The 24778-nt window shown below is 37.4% G+C and overlaps 2 protein-coding genes across 4 annotated transcripts; both read left to right on the top strand.

Annotated features, from left to right (window-relative positions):
* The first annotated feature begins 785 nt into the window (after positions 1 to 785).
* Positions 786 to 16413, top strand: abi1b (abl-interactor 1b). 3 transcript variants are annotated; one of them, XM_026206913.1, is made up of 11 exons: positions 786 to 978; positions 5314 to 5481; positions 8503 to 8679; positions 11261 to 11275; positions 11420 to 11526; positions 11694 to 11834; positions 13445 to 13542; positions 13796 to 14008; positions 15082 to 15168; positions 15625 to 15810; positions 15929 to 16413. In XM_026206913.1, the coding sequence occupies exons 1-11, from the start codon at positions 823 to 825 to the stop codon at positions 16102 to 16104; spliced, it is 1524 nt and encodes a 507-aa protein (XP_026062698.1). In that variant the 5' UTR covers positions 786 to 822; the 3' UTR covers positions 16105 to 16413. The 3 variants fall into 3 exon arrangements, with proteins under 3 accessions (XP_026062698.1, XP_026062699.1, XP_026062700.1); XM_026206914.1 differs by having other exon boundaries at positions 13799 to 14008; XM_026206915.1 differs by lacking the exon at positions 11261 to 11275.
* A 3683-nt stretch (positions 16414 to 20096) lies between these two features.
* LOC113046073 (uncharacterized) lies at positions 20097 to 24558 on the top strand. The gene is made up of 4 exons (XM_026206917.1): positions 20097 to 20891; positions 21160 to 21686; positions 21833 to 21899; positions 23028 to 24558. Exons 1-4 carry the CDS (start codon positions 20375 to 20377, stop codon positions 24536 to 24538), a joined length of 2622 nt encoding a protein of 873 aa, XP_026062702.1. The 5' UTR covers positions 20097 to 20374; the 3' UTR covers positions 24539 to 24558.
* The last annotated feature ends 220 nt before the right edge of the window (positions 24559 to 24778 follow it).

Here is a 24778-nt window from a genome sequence, read left to right on the forward strand (position 1 = left end):
CTCCTAGGGATTAACTGAAACAGTTGCAGTTGGGGTGATGTAGTTTTCAATGACGCAGGACCCGATAGTGATGAATAGAACGTAGCGCGCCTTAATCCTACATGATCCACAATGCCTTGCGAAAGTATATTTAAACGGTTTTTGATCGAGCTGAGATTTTTAGCAAGAAGCTGCACATTTTCTGAAAAATCTGAATAGATCAATTCACAATATACAATAGGTTTATAATTTTTGAACAGCATCTGCTCCTTTAGCTAATTTTACTAGGTCTTTGATATTTTTTATTTGTAAGGCTGTGGGTGTTTTTGTTTTTAAATCATTGTACGTCAGTTGTAGTGTTTAGCGCGTATATTTTTCATAACTTATTGCCGCATTATTATTAATTTATTTTATTATACCAATATTTGTATAGCATTATCATCATTGTATAGCATTATTAAATGATTTATTATTATGTAAAGCGTAGGATAACCTCTAAAGAAACTTAAAACAGCGGCACATTCTTAATGTGTAAAAAACTAAAAACAAAAAGTGGACAAAAAGTCTTAATACATCCCTTAGTGAAACTATTCAGCTTGTCGAATATCACATTCTGGTCAGAATGCTGTTGTAGAAAATCGCGGTGTTTCTCACCGCTGAGAAAATCGCACTTCTCTCCCATTGGCCAATAACGATTTCTCAGAGCCGAGCAGCCAATCACAGTCCAGTGCGTAAAGCGCTGCGTGGAGAATCGTCTCACTGCTGAAAAAAGAGGAGCCAACGGGAATCCCATAATGCCAGGCGAGGGACCTCCTGTCGGAGAGCGAAGCTCCGCTGGTTTCAATGAAAGAGGGGGAGAAGAGTAATGCAGAGGGATGTAAGATGGCAGAGCTACAAATGTTGTTAGAGGAAGAAATCCCGGCTGGAAAAAGAGCCCTTGTGGAGAGCTACCAAAACCTTTCAAGGGTCGCGGAATATTGCGAGAACAATTATGTGCAGGTATGGCTCGGAGAAATTACCTTCCCCTTTCATGTATTGTCTGAATCAGTGAGGATGTGATTGAAATGCGAGCACTGCATATGTAGCGTTACAGAGGATCCTGATCAAAACGCTCATCGAGGCGTGATATCTTCTTGAATATGAACGCTGAGCGTTTCTATCTGGACGATATTAGCGTTGTTTAAGGCTGATGCACACAATGCACGAATTCACTTTCAGAGGGTGTGTCAGAGACGAGCCGCTTTCTCTGCGATGGATGGAGACAGTTCTAGTTCTACAAAACATAAATAATAGCTTAATATTCATTATATCGATAGATATCCAGTCTAGTTTCACGATATCTAATCGCATATTGCAGGTCAAGCAGCGTCAATGTAGCGACTGCAAACGTGTTTGAAGCCAATACGTCATTTTTCGAACTAATACGTCATGCTCTGGATGTTACACTGTTGCATTTGTCCGCGGGATTCTTCTTTTTTCTTTTGAGGTCCAGACGGGTGTTGTGCCTCTTGGGTGACATAAATGTGATGAAAGCCCAGATATTAGATATTCATTTCAACCTCTAAACGCTGTTGAACTTCATCCACGTTTTGAATAAAAGCATTTCACCACCAGTGCGGTGAATGATGTGTGTGTGTGTTGTGTTAATGTGTACTGCCTGTGAGGTAGAATTGCGAGACGCCCAGACGCGAAATGTCGGTGATGGTGTGAATGAGTTATTGCTGACACACACCTGAGTGTTAATGTGTGTGTGTGTGTGTGTGTCTCACTCGAGCCCTTTCACTCACACACTGTGAGAAAGCCTGCTAGGGAGCATTGCTTAAGATGTCCAAATGTTGCAATATATTCTTTCAAAGTAAACGATAATCCTAGTAGTCCATTTAATATATGAATCTTTTGTTGTGATGCATGTCTATTGTTTTATTAAAGCCTGTGTGTGACATTCTGCTGTCACGATGAGCTGATCATTCCCTTCACAGGTTCATGAATCACCAAAGGGACATTTAGGTTGATGAAGATGGGTTGTTTAGTTAAACTCAAACCTGAGCTGGACTGACACAGCTTAGACACAGACACAAGCTTCACCTGATATCAGGTCTGATCTTGGCGAAATTTCTGATCTGTTCTTCATCTCATAGTCTGGTTTATGTTTATCTCTCACCAGTTGTCTTCAGACCATAAATCAATACTTCATATAGATTCAAATTTATTGAACTTAGGAAAAGCAATATAAATGTATGAGCAAGAGGTTTGTTTATTTATTTATTTATGTAAAGTTGTTCTTTTTCACAGCACTGTCCTTAGTTTTTGTCAAATTGATAAACGCTGCTTTGTTTTGGGGAAGGCTTTGGATCTATTTGGAAATGTATAGTGATATTTCTTTCTTTGCTGATAAAATGTGTTTAATGAAAGGGGTGTAAATTGAACATTTCCTCATGATATGATCTGACATCAATTCTCTTAGCCAGCAATATATAATATTTACTGATACAATACCTTATAGACCATGATGCAGTACTATTAATGTGAGTATGGTATTTGCCTCCTTATTGACATTTGTGCAATATCACAGTATGGTTCTACACTGGTGTATTCTGACTAATAAAAATACTTTTTAATACTTCATCTAGAAAGATACAAGAATGTTGGGAATCTAATGCTATGTTTTGCATTTTTCCTGTCTTTGAATCCTCATGTGAGATGATTTAGCAATGATGCTAATGTTCTCAGATATTCACAGAGGACTCATGAGAGGACTAAATGATTCAAAGATGTTTCTCTTGTGGTTTTGCTGGGTATCGTTCTGGTCTGAAGCAGTATTAAAACCATTTTTTTATGAATTCTAGAATGTGTCATGAAGAGTGAATCATAGTTTAGTAATGTTCATTTGGGTATGACAAAGAATTTGTACACTATGTTCAAAATCTATGGCAGTTTTCTTTTGAAAAGAATTGATGCTTTTATTTTGGAGGAATGCTTTACATCGAGTAGAAATGAGAGTGAAGGTTTCTTTCCCACCAGAATTGTTTAATTTTTATTTTTTTATAAATTATTACTTTTATTCTGTAAGGAGTCTTTGATTTAATCAAATTGACAGTAAAGACATTTGTAATGATAGAAATGACAAATGTTTTTTGAACTTTCTCTGTTCAAATGTTAAAGCATCAAAAATGTTAAGCAGCATGTGATTATTGATAATAATAAATGTTTCTTGAGCAGTAAATCCTCATATTAGAATGATTTCTGAAGGATCATGTGACACTGACACTGTGACACTTTTTTTATGTACTATTTTTTCAAAGTAGTACTGGTATCACTAGCCTATATGTTAATCAAATAAATGCAGTCTTGGTGAGAATAAAATAAACCATACACAAACCCCAAACTTTCAAATAGCAGTGTACATTTGTAAATATGAATATGAATAAAGGCTTGTTATGACATTTTTGCCCAGCGGTACCTGATAAATGCTCACGTTATTAATCATTAAAACCTTTTGCTTTACGCGGTCTAAATGGTAAGTCATTAACTGTCTTAGATCTGTTGGGCAGTAGTCTAGTAGGACATCATCACAGGCAGGACATTGATGTGTCCATTCATCTGTGTTTCCCCCGTGGTGACAGACACATGGTCTGAGAACAGCTGACGTGAAGGAACAGCTGGGGCAGGCCAATTGTTAACAATATAAGACTCGAGTCAGCTCTATGGGCTTCATGTATTCTCATCAGCTGTTGTATTCATGTCACGGTATTCTGACATGGTCACTATCAGTATGCCAAAGCTAATTCCTTTACATTTACATGCATGTTTTTGACTTTGAAGCAATGAGCAACCACATAGAAATGTGCTAAAATCATGTAAAACATTATTTCCATATGTTGTTTAATTTCTTTAAAAAACACAATGAGAAGTCCATGTGTGTTTAGTTTTAATGTCTGCTCATGTCTGTGACGCTAAGTCTCTGATGGAACGGGAAATTGTTTGGAATGTGAAATGTTTTGAATTTCAGCAACAATAAGAAATTGATTATGGCTGAAATGGTATCTGAGTTGCATCATGCTCTTGTCTGAAGACTGTTTAACTGTGGGCATTGCCTGCTGGTTTCATCAGATTTTTTAGGGTCATTTGTCACATTAGTTTACAGAATTTCCTGCTTTATTACATGACTGTATGAAATATAAACTATTGGTCATTCACAGCATTCTGTGGTCAAATGTTTGTGTCTAAACCATATCTGTCACTGAAGTCACTTTCTTATTTCTTCTCAAATCAGTATTTTACAGTATATCGAATTTACGTCAGACTTTAAAATGGAATCCATGCTATTATCCAGATTTTAGTGACCATTATTTTAAAATAGTAGATGTGTTTATTTAAACAACTTACAGTATATATTACCGTATGGTTGTTAAGATTTTTTTGTTTTTGAAAAGTATTTTATGCTCACCAAGTTTGCATGTTTGATAATAAAAAAGCATATTAAAATACTGTAAAAATATTGCAGAATATTATTATAATCTAAAATACCTTTTCTATTTTTCTATTTAAAAAAAAAATATATATATATATGTATATATATATATAATCTATTCTTTGTGATGCAAAGCTGAAGTGTAAGCATCATTGCTCAGAAATCATTCTAATGTGTTGATTAACTTATTGTTAAAAACATTATGCTAACAGTTGTACTACTTGATAATTTTGTGGATCCCATGGTACATTTCTTCAGGATTCTTCGATTGAATTGGAAGTTCAAAAGAACAGCATATATTTTTAAATTAAAATCTTTTGTAACCTCATAAATTACTTTACTGTCACTTCTAAAGAATTCATCCTTGCTGAATAAATGTATTTATATTTTTTAGAAAAAGATCATATTGACCCAAAACCTTTGAACAGTAGTACCCTTATAATGGATAATCCTGCAGAACTTTTATCTAGTATGTTCTTGTTGTCGCTTTGAGAATCTCTGGCCTTTCATTGGAAATCCAATTTTTTTTTCCCACATGACGGTCTGATCAGATGTAATATTTCCTCTAGAGTCCATTAGCAATTCCAGAATGCTTTTACATCATCATTCACAGAGGCACAACAGCTTTTAATTTGGGAAATGATTTCTTGTGGATGATAGGGCTGAATACAGTGGAAGTCAATGATCACCAAAACTGTTTGGTTACCAAAATTCTTCAAAAGACTTTTGTGTTCAGCAAAAGAAAGAAAATCAAACCGATTTGGAATTGCATGAGGGCGGGTAACAGATGACAGTATTTTCCTTTTTGTGCAAACTATGTCTTTAAAACTTGTGGTATCAATTATTTTGTGTTCTGTGCTTAGGCACAAGACAAGAGGAAAGCCCTTGAGGAGACCAAAGCCTACACCACCCAGTCCCTGGCGAGCGTGGCCTATCAGATCAATGCCTTAGCCAACAATGTGCTGCAGCTGTTGGATATTCAGGCTTCACAGCTGCGCAGGATGGAGTCCTCCATCAACCACATCTCTCAGGTCAGCCCTGGCCACCACAACACCAACAACACACAACCAGGTGTTCCTTCCCCAAAAATACATCAGTTATCTTCTCACTACTTTTAACACCCTTAGAATCAGGGTTTAAGCTGAAATTGTTCTTTTACTGTTACAAAATCCAGAACTTAAAGGCACAATATGTAAGTTTTTGCCGCTAGATGTCGCATTTTCAAAACATTAGCAAAGGCGAAGCTTGATGACGCTATGAAGGAGAGTGGAACGATGGGAGATGTTGTTATCACCATCCAGAGATGTATGGAATTCACGGATGAGGTAATTAATGATTTCTTTTTAATTACCTGTATGTACCTTTCTCAATTATCCAAACCGTGAATAAAGTACATTTATAGGTTCAAAGAATAAAATGACTGACTTTAGTCTAGCGCGAGTTTAAGCACTCTCAAAAAACTCCCCTTATAATCAGTAAAGCTGACTATACACTGTTTGATGAATGAATCTCTTGCATCATACGTACATCAGCACTTTGTTGTTTACGATGAGAGAATTTGTGAGAGCGCAACAGAAAACTCATCTGAACGCCTCTGATTGGACATAAGCTCAACAGACGTGGTCTAACATTGAGCAAATCTATATTTAATGTGGCAGCCGACACTTAATTAAATTTTTATTGTATGCGCGACAGTTTAATGGATTTAGTTTAACTGTACAGCAGCTTTTTTTTTTTTTTTTTTTGGAAACCGAGGATAACGCGGATATTACATCATTGATAGGCGACTAATAGTCATTATTTAAAATGGGAATTTCTCTGGATTTACAAATCCTTGGGAGCTTTTGGGATAACGTAAGTACACAACTGCAAGTGGTTTTTGGATATTTTATTACAAAAATCTTACATATTGTGCTTTTAGAACAAAGAGACAAAAATAGCAATGTACAATATACTGGACTAAACATGATTCTCCAATTTTAAACGCTGTTTATTGTAAAAATGCAAAGTTAAAAACGTATAAAATTCAGTTGGCATTTATTCATTTGTTCATTCATTCAGTTAAAATTAAAATAAATCTTAAACAAAAAATTGCAAAATAAAAAATATGTCAATAACAAATGACATTAATGTCAATTTTTTTAATCATTTCATGTTAACCTTCTGGCAGCTCCCCGTTTAAATTAATTCAAGATAAGGTAAATGACCAAAAGCCTTTCCATGATATTAGTATTTAAAAATATATATATATATTTTTACAATGACAAAACTAATTTGTGACAAAAGTAAGGCACACGATCTTGTTATAGGGATTCTGGCTGAAATCAGAGCTGCTACTAATTGAAATTACCATTGTCGCTTAAATGACTTCTTAAATTCTTAAATATCTTAAATTCAAATCAGGCTCTTTGCTAACCAACTAGTTTTCATTTAAGACAACCATTTGGATCTTTACTGATGCTTTCTGAGAAATATCTACTCTTCCCTAAAATTATCGACAACTTTCAATAAACATTTTCCTTCCTAATTTACCTGCCATTGAGTGCCATTTCGACTATGCTATTTTGTCATATAAGTGTGTGAGAGGAGCAGTGTTGGGTGTAATTAGTTACTGTAATTTAATGACTTTTTGTCTTGAAAAAGTAAAGTAAGGGACAACTCTTAAGTAATTGACGTAATACTGTGTATAGACTGTAAAACATTTATATGCTGTATACACAATAGTGGATTCAACATTAAAATTTAAAGTCTGTCCTTAAAATGCTTGCTTTTATGTACTTTTCTCACTTTAATAAGAATATTTGTAACAGTTTAGTGTCCAGTTCTCACTATTAACTAGTTGGTTAATAGCTTGAATATTACTGGGATATAAACGCATATTAATGTCTTGTTCTGCGAGACCTTATTCTAAGTCCTTAATTTAAAACTGAGCCTGAGCTCAGTCCTGTCTAACGTAAGCTTAGTTTTACTGCAAGCCGTGATTTGTAAAGAGCAACTTAGACACTTTTAGTCTGCTCTGTACATGCATCACCATTTAAACACAATGTAGGAGTGAATTCTTTCATCCAAAGTGGGAGATGGAGTGTGTTTATTAAGGATAATAAGAGATCCCGTTTCCCCATTATGTGCTAGAATAGATTTGCAGAGCCTTAATGGAAACTAGATCTAATGATTGGCCTTCTTCTGAAGTTAAAAGGCTCCTGTGAACTAGTTTGTCACCACTTGTCTCTAAGAAGATGGACAAAAATGGCAGGCAAATTATGGCAAAAATGGCAAAGTCTCAGATCCCAAGATAATGCCAATAACACTTGATCCAGTGAGAAATTGTTTGTTCTAAAATATTGGATTCTGGATCAAAGCTATCCGAGAAGTCATCGAAAATTCAAATTCCTTGCAAGTTCACAAACAAAACAAAAAAAGTTTGAGAATCAGATTTTATGAGCAGATTAGGAGAGCATAACAGGTGCAAAATCTACCTTTTTTCCAAAATTGTGTTATTACTTATATAATACATAATAAACAAACCTTCACAAATTATATTAAAAAAAATCTCATGTTCACCAAAGCTGGATTTATTTGAGAACATTAATATTGTGAAATATTATTACACTTTTTGCCATTGCTTCAGTCGTCAATGTCACATGATCCGTCGGAAATCCCTCAGAAATATTCTGATATGGTGCTCAAGAAACGTTATTATTATTATTATCAGAAACTTCAGTTGAACTGCATTTATTAAAAAAAGGTTTTCATAAATCATTGTAAATATGTCTTCTGTCACTTGTAATTAATTTATCACATCCTTGCTGAATAAAAGTACTAATTTATAAAAAATAAAAAAAAACTACTGTATTTGAACAGAGTATATATACATTTTCATTTTTTTTTTTTTTTACATTACTGTAATTATGTATACTGAGATTCATTTAACATGCCTACGAATACTAATGAGGTCACGTTTCATTAGTATTCACGCATCATTCTTACATCATTTGAAGCAGTATATACGCTAGGATAAGAAATAGTTACAATTCAAAATTTCTTTCACTTAGACTGTGGACATTCATAAAGAAAAAGTTGCTAGACGAGAGATCGGGATCCTCACCACCAACAAAAACACATCTCGGACCCACAAAATCATCGCCCCCGGGAACATGGAGCGGCCCGTGCGCTACATCAGGAAGCCCATAGATTACACCCTACTGGATGACGTGGGTCACGGTGTTAAAGTAAGTTTGACATGTCTGATGTTCACTAGACAAGCATCTTTCTTACTATCAGTATAAAGAAGGTATGTTGAAGAATATTTGTTACGTTCGCCATTGACTTCAATTGTATTTTTTCCATGCCATTGAATTTAATGGCTACCGTCAATCATTTGCTTACCATTATTCTACAGAATATTTTCTTTTGTGTTCAGAGTAAGAATGAAACCGATACAAGTTTGGAACAACATGAGGGTAAAGATGACATAATTGTCATTTTTGGGTGCTCTGTCCCTTTAAGTGTTGTTCAGACAGTTTAGAGTCATGACTGGATAACTGATAAAGAAATTGATGCATCATGATCTACTCTCTCTGTGTCTGTGTGTGTGTGTGTGTGTGTGTGTGTGTGTGTGTGTGTGTGTGTGTGTGTGTGTGTGTGTGTGTGTGTGTGTGTGTGTGTGTGTGTGTGTGTGTGTGTGTTTGTGTGTTTGTGGACCCCTCTCGGGTTTCCCTCACTATATTCATGTTATTAAATTATTCATGTCCATCAGTGTCAGCTCAGAGCTGTTATAATCACATCACTTTGCTCTCTGGACCCTCTTACCGATGTTATCACATTAGATTGTCGCTATCTGAAATGAGATGTAATTAAGAAAGCGGTCTTTGTCTTTTTACTTTGACCTTTATGTGTCTTTTATGGTTTTTATGTGATGAAGCAGTGATTGGTGTGGATGGTGTGTTGTCAACATTATTCTCTAGCTGTTCAGGCTCTTCATTCCCTGTACATATGACTGAGGCAGATCTTGAGGGCTCACCCGAGTCCTGTTTTAACGGCTTCATTAGTTTGGTGCTGATGTGCGCTGCCCCCCCCCCCCCCCCCCGGCGGAGTAAACGCCCGCAGGCTGCCCTCATACTGGCTCTGTAATTAGGACAGTTAACTCATCAAATGGTGCCCTCTCTGTGTCTGTCACCTGTGATTGACATGCTCCTCTCATATCCGCTATCAGACACAGCTTTATATTGCCATTATCATATTGGTGGATGTCGGATTGATACCAAAATTTCAAAAATCAATAATAGTATGAGTAAAATTTCAATTATGTTACCACAGCAAAATCTAATTTGTTACTGAACATACTAGTAATTTTTTTTTTGGTGTTTAAATGACAATTTTGTATTATTTAAATGTTTTACCTAATTAAAAGGTAATAAAGGAAGTACTGTCTATATATACCATGGTACTGAATGAACTACTGTACCTCATAAATAAATAAATAAATAATGTATGTATGTATCTAAGTCTGGATAGACAGATAAGAGAAATATATGTACAGAAAGAGAGAGTTATATACCGTATTTTACGGACTATAAGTCACACTTTTTTTCATAGTTTGGCTGGTCCTGCGACTTAGAGTCAGGTGCGACTTATTTATCAAAATTAATTTGACATGAACCGAGAGAAATGAACCAAGAGAAAACATTACCGTCTACAGCTGGCAGAGGGCGCTCTATGCTGCTCCGTGATCCTGTAGTTTACACTGAAGACATAGAGCGCCCCCTCGTGGCTGGAGACGGTAATGTTTTCTCTTGGTTTTTGGTTCTAAATAAATGTGACTTATAGTCCAGTGCGACTTATGTTTTTTTCCTCATCATGACGTATTTTTGGACTGATGCGACTTATACTCAGGTGCGACTTATAGTCCGAAATGTATATATATATATATTTCACAATGTTACTTTTATGTTCACCAAATGCAGTAGAGACTTCTGACTTCTATCCATTAAATATCAATTTATATATTTTTAACATATTCGTAATTGACTCTAAAGCAATTACCAAAAACTGTTAATTATTATAAGATATTTATTAATGACTTACTAAAAAAAGGTATAATATATTGTTAGCAACATGTTTGAGGAGTATGGGAGAGTAAAATTAAATTTTTCCATAATGTTATGACATAATAACTCATAGGGCTGGGCGATATGGAGCAAAAAAAATATCTTGATATATTTAAAATATATTTTAACAATCTAGTTAAGCTTATATGAGTTAATAGGGGTGCTATTAACTCATATAAGCTTAACTAGATTGTTGTGGGCCAAATATACCAACAATTCAGTGAAATGCATATTTGACGCAGTTTGCTTTGAAAGATGCTTTAAATACAGTATTTACTGTGCAACTATGATTATATATTTTAAAATGATCTGTAATATGTTCAATTAAATTTACACGTGAGTTGTTTACTGACAAAAAACATGCCATTGTCACATCGCGTTATAATTAAGAGCATTCGCTATAATTATTTTTTATAAATAGTGTAAGCTAGAAAAGACATTTCATAATTCTGCTTTATGTTGTAGATGAACCTGATTAGACGGTAATTATGACTGACGTTTATGCGATTATCGTTCAGTTGTTTTGTGCAAGCAGCTTTGACTTTCTGCTCTGTCTTGATTCGCATCAGTCTAATTAAATCAGTGTTTGTTTGTTCTTTCTTCAAAGGTCTTTTGTTTCGCTTCTCCTCTCTCACTCTTTTATTAAGTTAAATTGATTAAATAACATGATTTATCTTCTCTCTTCCTTAATGCTTTCGCTTAGTGGCTTAAAGCAAAGGTAAGTACAGCCTTACACAACCCACAATGCTTTCTGGCCCCTGCATCACTACCACTGGTTCTTTATTCCCAAACATCAAATTTTTTTTGTACAGTGTTGTCTAATGAAGATTATAGTGCATTTTCATAATTCAATGTCTTTCAGCAAGGGAATACCCAGCCAGCTCGGGGAGGTGGAGGAACATTATCCAGGACGAATCCCCCCACACAGAAGCCCCCGAGCCCACCCATGGCAGGGAGAGGTACCCTGGGGTAAATCACTATATTACACTTTTCCCAATGCTGTTTTTGTGTACCTGCATTATTAGAATGTTTAAAAAAAAATGTTATTTATACTATTAGAAGTCTGGCATCTGAATGTCATAATTTTCTGTATGTAGTTTCCACTGTAACAAATGTGTGTTTGTTTTGTTTTCCAGACGAAACACACCTTATAAGACGCTGGAGCCAGTCAAGCCTCCTGTGGTGCCTAATGACTACATGACCAGTCCGGCTCGCCTGGGCAGCCAGAACAGCCCAGGACGCACTGCCTCGCTCAGTCAGAGACCTCGAACGCACAGGTACAGCTCACGACAACACAGGCCTTCTGATGGGACACTGTGCTGGCCATACTGGAATATACACTACTGTCAGAAAATGAATGCTTTTATTCAGCCAATTACATTACTGGGGTACAACCAGAACACAAGTGAGTTCAGTTCCAAGTTAGGGAGATATTTAGTGAACCTAAAAACTATTTGAACAACTAAATGGATAGTTCATGCAATCATGAATGATAGTTAAAAAATTACATTTTTCTATTTGTTTGCTCACCCTCAGGCTGTCTAAGAGGCTGTTCTCTTTAGTAGAACAATAAAGCAGTTTTTCAGCTGAAACTGTGTTTTTTTATGGGGGGCAATTCATAAAATGCAATTCAGCAGCTACTGAGTGTAAAACAATTTATAAAAGCATATCAGGCCACACAAAATTAATACAGTGACTCCAACAATATATTGAGGTCTTAAGAAGCGAAACTATCAGCTTGTGCAAGAACTGAACTTTATTTATAATATTATTATCTGTAGCCTCATGCAAACCATCCAATGTGATGTCTGGTTTGGATGAAATGAATGTATTTTTATTGTTTCTCATGGTTTTTGTTAAAAGGTGAGTTGATTTAAAAGTAGTTTATTAACTTTAGACATAGTAAAACACCTATGTTTCACATCATTTTATGGTACTTCATTAATATAATTTCGGATATGTTAAGTCATTCAGCCAGGATGCATTCAATTGATCTGAAGTGACTAGATTTAGTTCAGTTTTCTGTTCATCAAAGACTCTTAAAAATTTAATGTGGTTTCTGTTTTCCTTAAAATATTCAGCAGCACAACTGTGTAGCATTGATAAAAGTAAGAAATGTTTCCTAGATTAATGTCATGTGAAACTGAAGGAGTAACAGCTGCTGAAAATTCAGTTTTGCATCACAGTAATAATTACATTAAAAAGAAAATATTACTGTATTTTTAATCAAATAAAAAAAAATCTCACTGACCCCAAACTTTTAAATGTTAGTTTAGTCTGAAATCAAAAATCTCCAGTTGAATTTTAGACTTTTACAAAAGCTAGAATGTAAAAACACCATCAGAACAGCCACACATCAGATATTTTTTTAAAGCTTGAAATTGTCAAATCACAGTTTCAGGAAATAGTCTCAATTTTGAGATATAAAGGCCCAGAAATTAGCTTTTGTGTGTTTCCTAACCATTAAAAATTATTTATGTTGATGCAACTTCAGAACATCTTTGAACTCTCATAATCTTTAATTCCTTTTCCTTTCTCAAAAAACTGATCAGTGAAGTTATGGCATTCACTTACCCTTATTTATCAGTGATTTTTGAAGTTCTATGGCACTGTTTAAATTGAAGTATAAATCTGGAGGTCTTCTTCTCTTAGCTCATAAACTTGATTCACCTCAGTGATTGCTTTCCCAGTGGGCTTGTTATACTCACTGAGGAAAACTGAAGGTGATTGAGGTTGAAAATAACCGTTAACTGTTTCTAAACCTTTGATTTATCACATTTATTCTCCAGATTCAAGTTCTAAAAGGTTTTGATAGTGGGCTGAATTTATGACAATGCATGCTGGTTGGTTTCATAGCTCTTTGTGACTCTATCTTTCTTTGTCTCAGTGGCAGTAGTGGGGGCAGCGGCGGTCGAGAGAACAGCAGTAATAGTATGGGAATCCCTCTGGCTGTGCCAACACCCTCCCCTCCCAGTATGGCACCAGGTGACCGCTCACATTTTTCACAGTGGTTATTAGCATTGGCCGATGAACAACATCATATCAAGATGATAAAATTTATGTCGATAACATTGATAATCAATATGGAAAATATTTTGGGGGGGGATATCGCCCAGCCCAAGTGGCCATGCTAGTTTTGAAACAGGTTATTTTGGTCATTCCTCCCACCCCTGATTGAGTCATCAATGTTTTTGTACTAATCTATTGTGACTGTCCTTTTCCTCTGTCCTGTCCGCAGTAGTTCCTCAAGGTCCAGGTTTGGGCCCGATCCCGATGTCTCAGTTCGGAACAATCTCCCGGCAGATTTCCAGACACAATTCCTCCAGCACTTCTTCCTCTGCCTCAATGGTGTCAGCCACCGGCACCTACCGGCGCGCCCCTGCCGGCTCCTCCCAGTTCTCTGTGCCTCAGCCCCATCTGAACGGGGGTCCCACATACCCCCAGAACACAAGTGAGTTCAGTTCCAACTTAGGGAGAGATTTGGTGATCCTAAAAACAATTTGAACAACTAAATGGATAGTTCATGCAATCATGAATGATAGTTCAAAAATTGAATCTTTCTATTCATTTACTCACCCTTAGGCCGTCCAAGATGTAGATTTTTTTTTTCTTTAGTAAAAAAATAAAGCAGATTTTTAGCTGAAACTGTGTTTTTTTGTTAATTTATAAAATGCAATTCAGCAACTACTGAGAGTCAAAAAAAAAAAAAAGCATATCAGGCCACACAAAATTAATACCATGACTCCCGACAATATATTGAGGTCTTAAGAAGTGAAACTATCATCTTGTGCAAGAACTGAACATTATTTATGATATTATTATCTGTAGCCTCATGCAAACCATCCAGACTGATGTCTGGTTTGGATGAAATGAATGAAATGTATTTTTATTGTCTCTCATGGTTTATGTAAAAAGGTGAGTTGGTTAAGAGTAGTTTATTAACTTTAGACATAGTAAAACATCTTTCTTGCACAGACAAATAGTTTCGCTTCTTAAGACCTCAATATATCATCAGGAGCCACAGTATTCGTTTTGACTCTCAAAAATGACAGTAGCCATTGACTTGAATTTTATGAATCACAAAGGACCACAATTTCAGGTAAAAATCTTCTTTACTGTTCCACTAAAAAAACCAAAAAGTTATACAATTAAATTAAATGGCCTGGGGATGAGTAAATTAACAACAAATCTGAGTTATTGGGTGAACCATACCTTTATTTTGCACTGAATGTCATTGCATTATAAAAACAAATATCAAGCGCAAATGTGTAATTTCTTAGCCTCTAGCAGCACCAATCACTTCTCTGTAATAAAGTAGGTTAATAGTTTCTAGCAGACCTAGTAACCGATGATCTGCCTGCTTTTCTGCTTTTCATGTCTTCATATCACAATAACTCACAAAGGCTTTTACTTTCTGTCTGTTTATCTGCCTGTGTGTAACTCTTTGGGCTTGTTTTTTTGCCTGTTATCATCTGTCTGTCTGGCTGAATGTGTATGAATGTGTGTGTGTGTGTGTGACTCCAGTGTCTATCGCTCCACCACCTCCTCCCTTGGCGCAGCTGACGCCCCAGATTCCTCTCACTGGCTTTGTGGCCAGAGTTCAGGAGAACAGTGAGTAATGCACACAGAAGCATGGTGCTTAGACCTTCACATATGGTCTCCATTCATCTACCTGCAGCCTGCACTCTCTGAATTCTTCTTCGAACCTGAAATGTTATATTTAATATTTCTATTTACAGGTGCATTTCAATAAAATAGAAAGTTGTGGAAAAGTTCAATTATTTTCGTAATTCAACTCAAATCGTGAAACTCGTTTATTAAATGCACATAAGACTAAAGTAGTTTAAGTCTTTGGTTCTTTCAATTGTGATGATTTTGGCTCACATTTAACAAAAACCCACTAATTTACCAATCTCAACAAATTAGAATATGATGACGTTCCAATCAGCTAATCAACTCAAAACACCTGCAAAGGTTTCTAGTTCTAATTTGGGAATCTGACATTAAAAATTAATTATGTCATAGATGATGTCATAGTGAGGGTTTCCCCCCTTCTTTGTCCTCCAGTAACAGACAGCCCCTCTCCCCCCCCTCCTCCGCTACCTGAGGACACGCCCTTGTTTGAGGAAGCAGCTCCGCCTCCTCCACCTCCACCTGCGGATTATGATGAAGAAGATGCAGCTCTGGTGCACTACAATGACCCCTATGCTGATGGAGACCCTCACTGGGCCCCAAAATCCTTCTTAGAGAAGGGTAAGAGAGCGCCCTCTGACTTGAGCTGACATCTTCTCACACCTTCATTGATGGATGGATGGATGGATAGATAGTATTTCTAACCCATGCCATACTAACCGTGTCTGCTCCGTTTCAGTGGTGGCCATCTATGACTACGCGAAGGACAAAGATGATGAGCTGTCCTTCATGGAGGGCGCCATCATCTACATCATCAAGAAAAATGATGACGGCTGGTTCGAGGGCGTGTGTAACGGTGTCACCGGACTGTTTCCTGGCAACTACGTCGAGTCCATCATGCACTACGCTGACTAAAGCTACATCCCAGAGACGGCGTATAATGCAGCAAATCAGTTACAAACATTGCAAAGTGCATTAGGATATGACTGAATGTTTGTTTTCGTCCAATCGCAAATGTATCCAAGCATCTGCAGTGCTGAAGGTTTGAGGAGACAGAAGAATATGAATAGAAAAAAGTCTCTCTGCTTTCTGGTTAGGTTGCCTCCTATATTTTGTACATATATTACAGTGAGACGTTGCGCTAGTGTTTGTTTTTGTGAGTGTTTTGTCATCGTATAGAGACCCGTGTTTGCCAAGTGTCAGCTAGGGCTAGTTAATTTAGTTTTTCTTTTTTTAAACTAAACTGTCAAGCTCTTCCTTAACGTGAGGAAGAAATGTTTGAATGTCATTCCTGGAAAAATAATTAGGCAACAATATAAAAAAGACAATTACATCTTTAACTATGTTTTGCATTCAGGTTAAGCTTATGTTTACTATCATATTACCTCATGACTGAAAGGTGAGGGAAAAGACCGATGCAGTAATGTGCAGAGATTCTCCTGCATATCCAGTGTTGCCAAGTCCGTGGTTTTCCTGCGGATTTGAGCTTCTTTAACACTGTTGCCTGCCGCGGGTTGTTTTTCATGCCCGCGGATTTAAGCTACATCAATAACATGAGATTTATCCCCCTAAAATGCTCATTTTACCAGAGGAACCCCACCATAAACGTGTAGTTTACCCCACCAGAATGCGATTTTTACCTGTGGATCCTCAAAACACGATGAAGCTAGTTTGGATTAGCAATTGAGCAGGTTTTGTTACAAATACCTGGCAACCCTGTGCATATCAGACTTAACTTCATAAACTTCAAAAGCATGACCATATATATATATCACCCCAAAATAGAAAAAAAAATGATTAAAAATATTATAATTACGAATTATATTTTGCTAATAGACAATGATGCCTATATTTTTTGCATTATAGCATTTTGTGACATTTAAGCACATTTTCCCCAAAATATTCCTACTATAATGCAAAAAAAAAAAAAAAAAATCTCATTCTCATTGCTATAATATTTTTCTTGAACTGCCATTAATTTATGCTGATTTAAGTATGAAAAAAAATGATTATAGTAATGATAATCAATAATGAGAATTCTAAGAAAAAGAAACGACTCTTTTTCTTTTGTTTTCATGAGATTCACCCATATACTACGAGTATAAACTGTGCCAAGCTGGTCTGTGATAGTGTTTTTGTTGAAACTGCTGAAGTATTGTGAACTTTATGATGTTGCACTGAGCGGGTGACACTGGCGCACTAGCATTGCCCACAGATTCCAGTTTGTTACATAAAGTATCAGAAATCAGTTTCTGTCATTGTATATTTCATGTAGGGGGACCATGCAAAGCTGTATTAGTCTTTCCGTCTTGGCCAGTTCAGAGGTTTTGCTGAATTTAGATGATAATCCATAGATTTCATGGGGGGAAAATAATCAAGTTTAGTGTATAGTACTGATGAATGTGAGCTCATAACTGTTAGCATGGCACAAATATCAAGATGATTCTGGTTTCTGGTTTTTAGAAGCGTCTCAAACTGCTGTTGAAGACAAGTTTTCATTTATTTAATCCAATGAAATATCTGTGAGAATGTAACTCACATAGAGCTGTCTGAACAATGACCAACTAATGTCAAGCATCGCAAGGCCTTGTCATATGATGTGCAAGTGATCTGTAATTTAAATGTTCCTTTGCAGATGATCTGCAAAAAATATAATCTCTATTATCGTTTTGTATATATAATCTGTTTTTCTTTTTATGTACAGTCTCTTTTTATAATAAAGCACTCTCCTGTGCAATATACTGTTTTAGATGTGCTTAGATGCTAGATGACCAAAGGAAGGTTTTTATTTGAGTTTATTTTTAATTCAACACAGTTGTTCACAGCATATTTTTATTCAACAGTACCTGGCAGGGTTTAGTCAGTAAAGTCATGAAAATGTACAATACAAATATAATCTATTTATTATAAAAGTAAAAAGACTTTCTACTACACCAACTCGGTGGGGATACCACAGTCCTATACTTGGGGTGATTTTCCTCCCAAAATGTGCTGATGGTGTCCCGTCAAGAATCTACTATTACTTTCCAATGAGTGTTGGGTAGTTTACTTACAAAGTAGAAAAAAAAAATTCTAAGCTAAAGCATAAAAGACAAAGAAAAATCTGAAACAAATAAACTATTAAAGAAAACATTTAATTCTCCATCTAAAAGTCCCTCTACAGAATCTGTTGATCTAAATGGACAGCAGAGGGGGATGTGGGTCTGAAAAGATACTCAAATCTTCATTTTGTGACACTAGAAGTGGCGTATATGTGCATCAACACAAGCATGGACTGTAAAGGCCGCTTCCTTATATATGATTCAGAAAGAGACTTTATTGAGTTCATGATAGCTTGTGTTCCTAAGATCCAGTTTTATGAACAAAACCTCATGTGCAAGCTTATGGCTTGGCTGAATATCTAATAAAAACGGTTTTATAGCTGAGAGGGATCTTACTCTGATGTACATGGAAAGGAAGCTTTATAATGTTGTATTTATTTTGATGAATCATTAGGACATTGTTTTTATTAACCAAGAGCCTGCCAACGGCTTTTACAAGAATAAACATTTTCTAATATAAAGCAGCCTAAGGATTTGTTAAAAGAATTCATTTGAGACATTAAAAAATACAAAATAGCAAAGTACAATATATCATTTAGTAGAGTGAGTTTTAGGGAACAGAATACTTTGTGTTGCAAGACACAATTTGTAAATTACCTTTCAGTGCAATAAACTGAAACTGCACTGGACTGTTCAATTAAACCATTTCCCAAAGATAAGCTGGTCAAATATAATACAGTGTTATTTTTACCATGCAGTCATGCAAAGAAAACAATCTGTATTAAAAATATTTATATTTTCTGCAAATTCAAGAGTAAAACAGATGTCCATTCGGCTTTAATGATGAGTTCTTTGAAGAGAGAGGACAATATCTATTGTTACCATATGAAAGTGAAAGCAGCGGATGTAAATCTGTTGGCCTCATGCTCTGGGAATAAAATGCATGCATCATTACAGAGAAATTCTGAAAATAAATATGAAACACTACAATACAATCATTTCAATGACCAAACAGGGGCGTTTATAGCTTTAAAAAATGTATAATAATAATAATTTAATTAGAACAAATAGTTTTATATCACCAAGTTCTCCCATTATATTCAGTATGTAGTGTGCTTGAGTAGGTCTGTATGTATTGCATCTGGCAAATTAAACTGTTACATGAAAGGACATAATAAAGACACAAACATGTCATTCATTCCTACACAATTACACATCAGTTGCATTTAAGAAGTGTGCATGACAAGACGTGAACGTGGTGGTTGTCAGAAGTAACACCAGAAGCTTTAAATGAGCCCACAAGCAGATGAAAACAAACACATGTCAGTTGTAATTAAAGATGTCGGTTGTAATTACAGATACTTAAGTATAAAATTAACCCTGAGCTAGCACGTGAAAGAGCTCAAATGATGATTTATCCCCACTGATGTATTTGGAAACACTGTTGAATATATATAATTTACACATATTAAAGAAACATATAATTAGGGAGATAGATTTCAGAAATAAAACAGTTGCTGTTTCACTTCTATAGCATTTTTTTTTTCAATGCTATGGAAGTCAATGGGGATCAGCAACTGTTTGGTTAACAACATTCATCAAAATATTTTATTTTCCATTCAGCAGAAGAAAGAAACTGGAAAAACCAAAGGGTGAGTAAATGCTGACAGAATATAATTTTTGTTTTGTTTTTTTGTTCAGTGAACAATCACTGTATTCTGAAACCAATACAACAATAACAATAAATGATTATAATTGATGAAAAAGGTGATGATTGAATTACCCTTTGAATTTTGATGCCTATATTTGTGTCCATCATACACCATGAGAAATCATGAAAAGTATTATATCTGGGTGCTCTATGGGTTAACAGAGGCTTGGAGAAACCTGTTGCCAATTAAGCGTCTGGAATGCCACATATAGACATTTCCTCAGACCTTCCACCACAGGTTTCAGAGCACATGTTCCCTTCCAGACAGACAATATATCCGCTTTAGGAGTTAAAAATGCTTTCACGGTTTGGAAACAGTTTTTGGAACTGACCATGTGGACAATGTGTTTGGCACCGCTCTGATTCATTCTCTGGATTACAGGAGACCCAAGCTTAAGTGTCTTTAGGATTTTTCTATTCCGCACAAGCTGCAATGGAAACTCAGAGGTTTTTGTTTCTCATCTGTCTAATGATGAGTGGAGGAGACACTGAAAGAACACCTGAAATCTGCACAGGAGCGCACTGCCAAAGGTCTCCATCCAGATCACCTGATTACCAGAGCAGATATTCAATTTATGCTCCAAGACGCCCATCGGTTCCCTTCACGGTAATACATCCACAGCACAGTAGGGCTGGCAGTCCGAAAGTAAACCCAAGGACCATCACGGCTGAGGTGTTCAACCCACAGGGATGCACGGGAGGAGGTTGTCATGGCTCGCCAAGACTGACAAATAATGATACGAAAGAGTGCAAGGGAATCGGATGTACACTACCTGTAAGGATGCGACAAGATTCCAAACAGCATTCCACAGGGACAGAGGTTGGGAGAAGCAGAGTTACGTTTGTCCATATGCAGGACAGAGCCGAGCAAGTATTAGGAGAATTTCCGGAGTTGGGAACCCGAGGAGGGCCATCAGCTGGAATTCAGTTAACATGCGACATCAAACCAGGTAAACAGTGATTGTGTGCTTGGTATTACGAGACCAGTCCTGTGTTTCTATAAAAGAGGTAGTACTTGTTAAAATCGCAAACCATGTGGTCATGACCATGTGATATTGATTAGATGTTGGATTGTTGGCTGCTACCTCAGGCAGTTTGTAGAAGCATGTCAATTTCATGACAATATTAAAGCATGCATGTTATTAGTGATTTATTGTGATGCAAATCTAAAGCATAATTTCAACCAAAAAGTCATGCTTTTCTTGAAATTTTGAACAGGCACAAATGAGGTCCCTTCTGAAGATGCATTAGTGTTGCATTTGCACTTGGCAACAGGTCAGGATAAACTGGTGGCCCAGTTGCAAGGGCAGCAAGCTGAAGTTAAGCAACTTCAGAACACGCTGAGAGAACAGCAACACACTCTACTAGCCCACCAAAGAGAAATACTGGACCAGCAACGGATTATGTTTGAAAAGATGGAAGAAGTCAAGACCCAGTATAACCTTCTTCTTGACGGTGTCAGACAGTTATCTGTGCAAGGCCCACAGGGCGTCATTGAGAGCCATTTGGATGGTCTCCAGTCCCAGGTTAGGACCTTTTCTCAGGAGGCCTTTGCAATGCATAAGATGAACATGGATGCTAGTGTTAAAGACGCTGAGAGACCTCTTCCTGGCTGTGGATCCTGCCGAGCAGATGAGTACTGTGACTTCAGTGCAGACCGGCCACGTTGTGAGAAATGCACCGTTTGCCCTCCGGGATTCTTTCTGGTGGCTCAATGTTCCATTCACGCTGACAGGATTTGCCAGGTAAATCTTCTGCTCTATTGCTGTAGCAATACACTGTCATTGAGGTTTATGTGAGTTCAAATACTGCAAATGAATACACTTGCTGTCAAAGCTTATTAGGTAAACATCTTATAAAATACAAGATAACAAATAAAATTGTCCAACAGGACAGAGACGAATGCCTGGAGATCCCAAACTTATGTAAAGAGCGCAACCAGTGCCTGAATACACCAGGTAAGTTGGCTACTAGACTTCCAAACTTGTTTAAAGTTGACATCAGATGCAAAATTTACTTTTACATGGTGTTTGCATATAAATGTGTCTTTTTTTATAATCCCCAAAAAACCTAAACCGTTTCAGTGATCATTCTGAGAAGCATAACATAATACTGCTCAAGCCCCGCCCACAACTGCTGATGGGCTGTCCAATATTAGCATATTACCAGAGATTGTCTTACTACAGGGAGATGAGAGGGTCTGTATTACTTACTATTGGAGAAAGTGTTACAGTTAACTTGGATCATGTGTCCCTTAATAATCAATCACATTACTGCCTTGATGACGTTTATGGATACTATAGTAATGAATGAGATGTGCCGAAAGCTGAGTCCTAGCGGTCGCAAAAAGTCAATGTCTTTTTTTTTTGCATTTTTGTTTATGGTAAACTCCAAAAAAATTTTCAATCCAAAAGTATTGTTTATTGTAAAAGATGTTTAAGATTACCTGGTAAGCTGTCAATTCATTGAATGATACTCTACTTCCTCTAAAAAGCTTTTTATTCAGTCTAGTGAAAACTTTCCTCCATTGACATCCATTCAAACAGCCTCTGTTCTCCTGTCCTGTGTCGAAGCGTTAGCATTAGCTGTTATGTTTTTTAGCTAAAGGTTGCAGGCTTGCCTTCTAGTGGCTTTGATATTCCCGCCCTCAGAAAAGGCTGTCTGCCATTTTCTCTGCACTCAAGCAGCTGTAACGACAACGTCTCATAAGCAATGCAGGTGTTTTGCATTTGTATGTAAAAGAACATGAACATAAGAGACTTATTTTTCTCCCGACATCAGAGTCTTTGAGGATTCAGCGGATTAGTTTTGTCTTTATGGTAACTTGTCACCGAATACACAAAGCTCATTAGCATTTAAAGAGACATGCACCGAAACGGCTCACTGTGAACAGAGTTGTTTTTGACATGGTAAAAAAAGGATTTTGTTTTTAAATTACCATTGAGTAATCCTAACTATTTCATGAAGACCCTAAATAATCATACCAACTTGGAAAATGGGCATCTGATGACCCCTTTAAGATTTACTTTCTAAGAGTTTTACTTTCTAAAAGATTTACTTTCTAAGCATAGTGCTTTTTGTTTCAGGGGGATTTCGCTGCTCCGGCCTGTCGGAGAGGGAAGCAGCCGCTGGGATGTGTGGGCACTCTTATTTTTACAGTTCTGAGATGGAGGAGTGTCAAGCCTGTACAGAATGTGATTCTCAGCCAATGACATCCCCATGTTCAGCCTTGAATGATGCCGTGTGTGCCAACCCCTCTGAAAGCAGACTCTCGCTGTCTTGGTCTGGTAACGTTGACCTAGCCAAGGGTAGTGCGTTTCCTGAAAAGCAACTTCACATCCGTGGTAACAGCGACGGAAGTCTTCTTTCCTGCACTGATGGTTGGATAGTGCTGCACCAGCATGGGCTTGTTTGGGTTGACCATAACCTTGCTTTAAAACACGGCTGCCGCAGCTTCATTCAAGCGTGTTTACGACTGAACGCCAGTGAAGATGAAGGCCGGGATCTGAGTGGGATGCGTTTGGAGCAGCAGGAGGGTAAATCTCTCCAGAGCGCCAGTGTGAGTGCAGCAACTTCTGTGGAGCCAGGTCATGTACTCTACCTTACTCTGAAGAGCGCCACCAACCAGTGTAGCCAAGACAGTGAAGACGTGCACCTTCAGAGCAGCCTAATCTCACCTTTCAGCTTGCTCTGGTTGTCCCATGACACCGGTGCGGTTGCAATGACTGCTCAGGCCGTTGCTTCGGCGCATTACCACACCAACTACCGTCCTGCCTTCCGTACATCATCAATCTCTGACCCCTACATGGTCGGCTTGACACATGATAACCGAGGGGTGCGCTTCAGAGAAAGTGGGACTGTGAAGTTTGTCCTCCAGCAAGCATTGTACTCCATGGGTCAAGCCTGTATCTCTGAGGGCTTCTACTTGCTTGCATACGTGAACCACAACGGAAGCAGTGCTGAGCTGACCCGTGCATTTAAACCTGGTGTTCACTACAGAGACACATCTATTTCTCTCTCAGCAGCCACCACTGTGGACTCTGGGGATATGCTCACCTTTGAGATCCTTGCTCCCGCACAGTGCAATGTGCGCTACTTCGGAGATGACTCTGGGATTAGCATGCTCAGTCTGGTGTGGATCCCTTCAACCATGTCCACTGCCTTGTCGGCCTCTGTGTCCAGGAAAGGTCTCCCCTCTGGTGCAGTGCGAAATAAACCCTTGCTCTTCCATCAGACAAGTCCAGCGGTTCCACAAGTTGCACTAGCTGGAAGCAAAGATCACAGAGACTTCATCTTTCGGGAAGCAGGGACAGCGAGTGTGGCTTTAGATCTGCGGCTTATCCACTCATGCAGTCTAATCAAACTCACCTTGCTCCAACAGAGCGGGTCTCAGGGGGTTCAGCCAGCTCCTGTAGCTCAACAGATTGGTGGACACATGCCAGAGGGAAGCATATGGGCAAGTGTGGGGCTGAGGGTATCGTTCCAGGTGCGTAATGGCACTGTGATCTTCGCTACAGTGGACTGCGTCAGAGGGCGCATCAACCAAATTGCCTATGATGCTGGAAGTAGTATGTCTATCCTCTGGACAGTTGCATAATCATGGCATGAATCTGGTAGCATGAAATAAAAAATAAAAATAACAGCATATGCTGGTTAGGTATGTTTAGATGCATGGAAGCTGGTCCTGAACTGGTTATAAGCTGATTATGAGCAGGAGCTAGTTGCTCAGTACCAGCTCAAACCGGCTGCATGCATCAAAACATAACATCAACCTAACCAGCATATGCTGGAAAGCTACTTTTAGATTATGTTTTTTATTTAGATGCAATTGATTTGG

The sequence above is a fragment of the Carassius auratus genome, chromosome 27, assembly GCF_003368295.1.
Source record: "Carassius auratus strain Wakin chromosome 27, ASM336829v1, whole genome shotgun sequence".
NCBI lineage: Eukaryota > Metazoa > Chordata > Actinopteri > Cypriniformes > Cyprinidae > Carassius > Carassius auratus.

What these genes read in the sequence shown, in the direction of transcription:
- abi1b (XM_026206913.1), top strand. Translation starts at nt 823, where the DNA reads ATGAAAGAGGGGGAGAAGAGTAATGCAGAGGGATGTAAGATGGCAGAG. An exon ending in GCAGGGAGAGGTACCCTGGG is followed by an intron (nt 11,527 to 11,693) that starts GTAAATCACTAT and finishes TTTGTTTTCCAG; the next exon opens with ACGAAACACACCTTATAAGA. An exon ending in AAAATCCTTCTTAGAGAAGG is followed by an intron (nt 15,811 to 15,928) that starts GTAAGAGAGCGC and finishes GCTCCGTTTCAG; the next exon opens with TGGTGGCCATCTATGACTAC.
- LOC113046073 (XM_026206917.1), top strand. Translation starts at nt 20,375, where the DNA reads ATGGAAACTCAGAGGTTTTTGTTTCTCATCTGTCTAATGATGAGTGGA. An exon ending in AACATGCGACATCAAACCAG is followed by an intron (nt 20,892 to 21,159) that starts GTAAACAGTGAT and finishes AATTTTGAACAG; the next exon opens with GCACAAATGAGGTCCCTTCT. An exon ending in CCAGTGCCTGAATACACCAG is followed by an intron (nt 21,900 to 23,027) that starts GTAAGTTGGCTA and finishes TTTTTGTTTCAG; the next exon opens with GGGGATTTCGCTGCTCCGGC.